This window comes from Montipora foliosa, chromosome 2, assembly GCF_036669935.1.
Source record: "Montipora foliosa isolate CH-2021 chromosome 2, ASM3666993v2, whole genome shotgun sequence".
Classification (NCBI taxonomy): Eukaryota; Metazoa; Cnidaria; class Anthozoa; order Scleractinia; family Acroporidae; genus Montipora; species Montipora foliosa.
The window spans coordinates 17906280-17914142 of NC_090870.1; the positions used below are offsets into that span (position 1 = coordinate 17906280).

The 7863-nt window shown below is 40.7% G+C and overlaps 1 protein-coding gene across 1 annotated transcript; it reads right to left on the reverse strand.

The window, feature by feature from the left end:
• Nucleotides 1-241: 241 nt before the first annotated feature.
• LOC137991277 (clumping factor A-like) lies at nucleotides 242-685 on the reverse strand. The gene has a single exon (XM_068836389.1). It carries the CDS (start codon nucleotides 683-685, stop codon nucleotides 242-244), a length of 444 nt encoding a protein of 147 aa, XP_068692490.1.
• Nucleotides 686-7863: the final 7178 nt, after the last annotated feature.

Below are 7863 nucleotides of genomic sequence, written 5' to 3' on the forward strand. Positions count from 1 at the left end.
AACAAAAAAGATTAACGAGATGAATAAAAACGAGTCGGGACTTGTCATGTCAAAGGGCAATATTTCGTGCATCATCATTCAATCACTATCTGTCTAGAATGTCAACTTACCGAAGGGTGCCATCCTCGTATCTTCTACCTCGCGACATGCCAATATTACTTCCAACATTGACCGTAGTTCCTCCTTTTCTCTTTTTATTTCTTTCTTCCACGACTTCTTAACTTTTCCAGACCGTAGACAACTATTGTTCCTTTTCGTTAACCACACTACGATGCTCTCTTTCGCGAATCAACTTCTTAAATGTCTCGTTAGTGTCATTCCAACCAGGTCTTAACTTTGTTAGCATTTCATCCAATCTCGCTGCTTTTTCCTCAAACATTTGACTCTGGGATTGGACGTCAAAGGCACCATCGTCGATACTGTCTCTTTCGCGAATTAACTCTTCGTCAGATTCATCACCGGATTGGACGTCAAAGGCACCATCGCCGATACTGTCTTCGTCAAATTCATCACCGGCACCATCGCCGATACTGTCTTCGTCAGATTCATCACCGGCACCATCGCCGATACTGTCTTCGTCAGATTCATCACCGGATTGGACGTCAAAGGCACCATCGCCGATACTGTCTTCGTCAAATTCATCACCGGATTGAACGTCAAAGGCACCATCGCGATTGCTTCCCATGTTATCAGAACTACTCACACAAGGATAACCACTCGCACAAGACTAGAATTCGTAGTGGAGTTTTTTTTTTCCTGTACGGGTGCCCTGTGGGACTCAAAGAGAAAAATAAAACGGGGTGGGGGGAGGTAAGTTGAGAGAATTTTTTTGTGTTACAATAGATGGAGTCCAAATTCGGGGGGGTGTTACCAATGAGTCCATCCCTGAATTTCCTCTACTCGTACCCAGGCCCAGGGAATGGGGTTAACTGAATAAAGAGGGCTGAGGAGAAACGTTTGTTTTCTTATTTATTTGTTATATATTATTAATTAAGTACAATTAAAAGTAAGTCTTAGTATTCTAGCTTCCAATTTTGACCTTTGTATGCCTCGGGCACTGGGAAGGAGGGATAGAGAATAAAATTAGATTTTTTTAGTTGTTATATTTTATCAATTAATTAAATATTTAATCTAAATTAAAAATAAACAACCCCCAAACAATGCGCCCCTCCCCCTATTTCCCTAATTCCCATTTTTGATTTCTGCATGCCAGAGACCTCGCTAAGGGGCCTGGGTACGAGTAGAGGAAATTCAGGGATGGACTCATTGGTAACACCCCCCCCCCGAATTCGGACTCCATCTATTGTAACACAAAAATATTCTCTCAACTTACCTCCCCCCACCCCGTTTTATTTTTCTCTTTGAGTCCCACAGGGCGCCCGTATAGGAAAAAAAAAACTCCACAACGAAGTAAGAAAAAAAATTGGCTCGCGTCATTCGGGTTTCACGTTGAGTGAATATTTCAAAAGGGAGGGGCAGCCTGCCTCCCACACTATGGCGTTATGGTGTACCTCTGTACCTCCTAAGGAGTCACCCAATTTCACCTCAAAGCGCTACCTTTCTGGACTGGATCCGGGGGGGTTGGTGAAGTCTCTAGTTTACACCAAAACCAGTCAAAATTAGTAGGGCCAGTCTCTTTGACATCTAATTAACCTCGCGGCCAAGGTGTCATCAAACACAAGGGCCTGGACCTGAGTTCGTCTGTCACGTGATCTAATGTATCATGACGTAGTCCATATCAAAAGAGGACTGGACCCGAATTGGTATCCATCACCAAAACTCTACCGATGTTGTCACATGACTTGATAACTTGAAACTCGTCAGAAAGACGAGTCTATGGATACAACTGGGAGTCTGGGGAACATCATAGAAAATCATTTTCTGATGACCTAGATCTAGTGTACAACGAGTGACGTAGTACAACTCTGCTAGATCCAGTCCAGAAAGGTAGCGCTTTGAGGTGAAATTGGGTGACTCCCCAGGAGGTACAGAGGTACACCATAACGCCACAGTGTGGGAGGCAGGCTGCCCCTCCCTTTTGAAATATTCACTCAAGGTGAAACCCGAATGACGCGAGCCAATTTTTTTTCTTACTACCCAAAAACGTGATCATCCCGTATACGAAAACAAAGGAGATTTTTTTGTATCCATCTGGTGAAGTCCTGGGCTGGGTCGTCACACGGACGAGAGTTTATCATTTACATTATGTATTCACTTCGGAATTCTCGAATTTTTTGAACGTCATCATTTCGTAAACGGTTGCACATGACATTATCCATCGAAAGGAAAAATTGTGACCAAAATAACACTAAATTTACTCGAGAAAGTAAACAAATGAAATGACGTAACTAGTTTATTGCATCATAGCGTCGAATATTAAATATCAAAACACAAATCAACAACAGGCCAAATATTTGTATCGTATCAAATCACGACGGCTCCGACAAACGAGGAGGTAGTGTTACGTGAATTGGTCAAGTTGGAAAATTTGAGCACCAATGACACTAAAAGATTACGATTTCTATCGTCTCTGGGATCACTTCATCAGAATGAAGCCAAATATTTTGATGTCTTGAACGTTGTCAAGGAAAGACTAAGCGATATCAGAACAAGGTGGGAGCGTGGGCCAGAATCCTACGAGGTCACGGAACTCATTCAAAGGCTGGAAGAATAAGAAGAGGAACTGAAAGTATATTGCGTGTGAGATCACGACAGGGCCAGACTGATGAATTTGAAAACGAGGCTTAGGGTGGATATAAGAAGGGAAGATCCGGGGTCGATAGAGGCATAATTGACGATTCGACATGGCAGGAATCTGCATGGTTATCGAAATACAAGGATTTTTCATCAGAAAGAAGTTTTATGTGCGTGAATTAGGTGCATGCAGTCGGAATGAAACCAAAAGTCATCAGAAGTACAAGATTCCCTTTAAAAAAAGAGAGTTGGACTCGGATGACCAGAGGATAATATTTTTGCACGAGAGTCAGATACACGGCCTGAGATTTCATTGTAAAAACGGAGAAGACGCCCATGGGCAAGAATGTTTGGAGCAAGATGTATTGGACCTCTATCACTCGGCTAAATCAGAAACATGCGACATAGTGGCCTACCGGGGTGGACAGCCAGAGAAAGAACTGTTGACTAAATTGAAAATACCGAACATCGATCTGAACGATTTCGGTTGCCCAGAGGTGGAGTATCTGGCGAAAATAGGCTATCGGTTATTGGGTGGATGTGAATTTCATCGAATGGGATTAAGTACTCGTTGTGCATTTGCAAGATGTTGTGTTTTACGAGAGTGGGTCACAGACTTTCAAAAGAGAACTATTTGATTTGGAAAGAGTCGAATAGACTGACGCCATACCAGACCCTTTATTTACAAGTACTCTAGAAGGAAAAATTTTTTGGGGGGTAACGTCGAATAGACCAGATATCTGAATAGTATCGAAAAGGACGATGGCTCCCATAAATGGTGGACGGTGTTTTACGAACTCACTAAACTGGACAATTTGGTCATGGACGAAAAAAAAAGGTTACGATCTTTGTCGTCGCTGAGATCACTTCGTCCAAATGAATCCAAATATCTCGATGTCTTAAATGTTGGCGCAGGCGAACTAAACGATATCGGGAAAAGGTTGGGGCATTGGCCAGATTCCCGCGAGCTCACGGAACTCATTCGATGGATAGAAGAATTGGAAGAAAAACTCAAAGCACATTGCGTTTGATATCGGGCCCTTTACAACGTAGTAGGAAACGTCACTTGGATGACATAATTACGGTTGCATCGATCGGTATAAATTTCATTGTTGCGAAGTCAAACAGCCAATCGACGTGGACATGGAACCTTGCGAATTCGACGGAGTATGTGGCGTGCTCGAAATGTTTGGATTTTTTATCGGAGAGACGTTTTACCCGCGAGAAGTGGGTATGAGTGGTCGGAATGGAACCAGCAGTCATCAGAAGTACGTGATACCTTTTGAGTATCATCAACTGGACTTGGGCGATCAAATGCTAGTACAAGTTTGTAAGCATCACATACACGGTCTCAAGTTTCACGCCCGAAAGGAAGAACACGCCCACGAGAGAGATGGTTTGGAGCAAGATGTCATAGACCTTTACGAGTCGGCTAAGTCAGAAACACGCGACGTGATAGCCTACCGCGGTGGACAGCCAGAGAGAGAATTGTTGACCAAATTGAACATACCGAGTCTCGATCTTAATGATTTGGGTCACTCAAAACTGAAGTGTCTGAAAAAGAGTGGATATCAGTTATCGGATGGATGCGATCATCATATAGGAGGGTCGCCGGAGATTAAGTGTGCACATGCATTATGTAGTATTTTTCAAAAGTGGATTACCGATGTTCAAGAAAGACGAATCAGCTTGAAAAAGGTCGAATAAACTGACGGCATACCAGAGCTATAGAGTAATAACCGTTTTTTGTATGTTATAACAAGATATCGTCGGCATTAATTTTTTTGATTTTGGTTTGTACGTCATTCTATATGACGTAACTTAAAATGTTTTATATAGTGGAAGACTCTCGGTGTAGATAAAGTTGTTATCCATCGACATGGATCGTCTGTATAACGTGTATGGTCATAGTCCTAAAGGGGTATTATATCGCCCAAAAATTTAATGTGCGAGAAGTAGGAACCGTCTCTTGGGATGGGAGTTTCAGTCATCAGAAGTACGCGATGCCCGTTAAGTTTGCTGATTTGAATTCCGTGGATAAGAAGATGGCGAAATGTCGCAAGGCGCGTGTCCACGGCCTCAACTTACGCGCTCGACGGAACAAGAACGCTCACGATCAAACCTGTCTAGAGGTAGACATTTTAAACCTTTACGATGAAGCGCGAAGTGGACAAGTAAATGTGGTCGCTTACGGAGAAGGACATATAGAAAAGGAATTGTTGGACAAACTAAAGATACCAAACATCGATCTAAAAGAACTGGGCTACCCGGAGATGATCCCTGGAGCTACTGGGTGTACATTTCATAGAGATCAGCTTTGTTGCGCAAAGGCGGAATGCGACGGATTGTGGCAATGGATGGAAGATGCAATGTTAAATGCAAAAGCCGAGAATAGACACACCGAACTGTTAGAATGTCCAGAGTTTGATTAAAAGCTAGTATATGCATGTCATATTATTTTGTGTATATTTTGTAGGTGAAAAATAAAATTTTTGAAGAATTCGATGCCTACGATAGAATTTATTTCTCCGACCCTCCAACTAAAAGACGAACTGAAGTCGTGTGACGCGGTTTGTTGTTCTCATCATGACTGTGGATCCCCACAAGATCGCTGCTAAAATATCAATGAGGTTGTTGTCTAACAGGAAGAACCACAAGAATAATAACTACACCATGAAAATAACCGCGGTGAGTGCTGTATACGATAAATATGGAAGGCCGATAACACCCGGCGCCAAGGAACTGGTAGACATGTTTCATGCGGCTTTCGAGGAACTTTTTGCCGAAGAATTGGAACGAGACATGTTATTTTTTGTCAAGCTAAAAGACACACACAAGACGGAGTTAGATGGTGCAACGTTTACATCAAGAGCATGGGGTATTAATTCGCAAGCGCAGGTGTCGTCTCTTATGCACCGCGTTTGGAAAATCATGCAAAAAAAGTTTACGTCAGATGAATTCATCTTAACGGTGGAATACCTCGACCAAGACAGTGCGCTGCTGCAATCAACTGAGAAGACCAAGTCAAAACGCGTTAACAGGCGTAAGAAAAAGAAAAAAAACATATACTAAAATTCTCCGACGTGAGATCGAGGCCACGAAATTAACAAAAAAAAATGATAAAGTCTTGCATTGTTTGTTCGTCAGAGGGTCTCTAGGACAAGTCTCTTATGGCATGTGTATTATGATCTGCCGTGACTTCACGGGGTTTTGTAATATTTTTTCTCTATTAAAAAACACGCGCCAAGTGCCACCCAAGCACTGAGCCATAAAACGTTTGCGAAGATTCTGTCTCTCCTTAGATCTCAAAGGTAATTAATTGTACGCGAGATAAACGGGTGGAAGTGTCTCGATTAAGTTAAGCTGCCAAACTCGCTTTAGACCTATCAAACAACATATAACACTTTGAGCCATAACTCCCTTTAATACCGTTCATTCAAACATGAAACTAAAGTAAAAAAAAAGGAAAAAAGAAAAAGCAATGCCCAGACGACGACAAGGACGACCCAAAAAATATATTACAGAGTTTACTCGCATTGCCCGGGATGAAATGCTTCGAATGGAAGAACGACTGAGAGCTTTTCGTTGAACACAACTGATCGAAGGAGAGGGGGAATATCGAAACCACCAAGCTACGGTGATCGAATATATTTGCGTCACTTGTGAAGTGTCTTGCTCTCTCGACACAGATCCCTTTCACTGCAACAAATGTGGCGTTTGTAGAGAACACCGGGGTGAATCCTTTCACTGCGACAAATGCGGTATGTGTATGAACAAGGCTCTCAAGGATACCCACGGCTGCAAAAAATCCTCGGAACACGACAAGTGTGGAGTCTGCTTCGAAGACGCCTTTAGTGGTTGCATGGTCTTGCCATGTTCTCACAAACTTCACCCGATATGTGTTAGGTAGTTGAATTCAAATAGCACGAATAAATGCCCCGTTTCCCGTGCACGCTTCGACGTTCGGCTTGGTGACACTCAATTGTGTTGTAACACGCCCAATGTCATCGTTCGTCAGTAAATTCACAACATAATCAAATAAAAATCATCAACTTCACTTTTGTTGTTTCAAGGACTCTAGTAGCGTGTATTTGCAACGATCTTTTGTTAATAGACAAATATCCCTTTTTGAAATCTGCTTGATGCAATTTTCTAGTGCCTGACCCGAAATCTATTCAGGTGGTCAGAGGAGCAATGCTTAACATTTGACTATAAAAGCATCAACAGACAAACAAATTTCATGTGTATACTTTTTTATTTAATAAAAATCATTGATACAAAAAATCATACTTTACTTGATTAAAAAATGCTTTACATCAATAAAAAAAAACCAAAGTTTATTATGCGTTTAAGACTAAGATATTACGTTTCGTGAAATATAATATTTGCTCGGGTTCATTTTTGAACGTCACATTTCACGTGTACCGAATTTGATACAGAAAAACGAAAAAAAAAAAAGCTCTTTATTGGCGTTAGATTCGACACAAAAAATGCGACGTTTAAAACAGCCCTTGATCAAAGAAGCTCTATTTGTTGAAAGAAAAAAAAAATCATTAATGTTACATGTTTGTATTCCAAAGCAAAAAAACCACCATCACTGGGTTTACATTCTATATGATCAAGTTTCCACAAAAAAAAAAGCTACGCAATTCCAAAGCAAAAAAGATAATCACCGGTTTACGTTCTAGGATTACATTTCTACAAAGAAAAAAATTACACTATTCTTAAGCAAAAAAAATAATCAGAGTACTACACTAATTATAAGACAAAATAAATCATCCCGGTTACGTTATGGTTAGAATACGAAACTTATATAAAAAGTCATCTCGGTTACGTTTCTACAAAAAAAAACCCAAACTTATTTCAAACCAAAAAAATAATCACTAAGTTTACATTTTCTCTACGAGAGAACTACACTAACAATTATAAACCAAAAAAATCACCGCGCTTACGTTATGGTTAGAATACGATACTTGTACTTATTTCAAACAAAAAAAATAATCACTAAGTTTACATTTTCTCTACGAGAGAACTACACTAATAATTATAAGGCAAAATAAATCGCCGTGTTTACGTTATTTTTGGTTACCACTTATTTCAAAGCAAGAAAAATAGTAAACATGATCGAATGCCACAAAGTTTACATGTTTCCTACGAAAGAAATACACT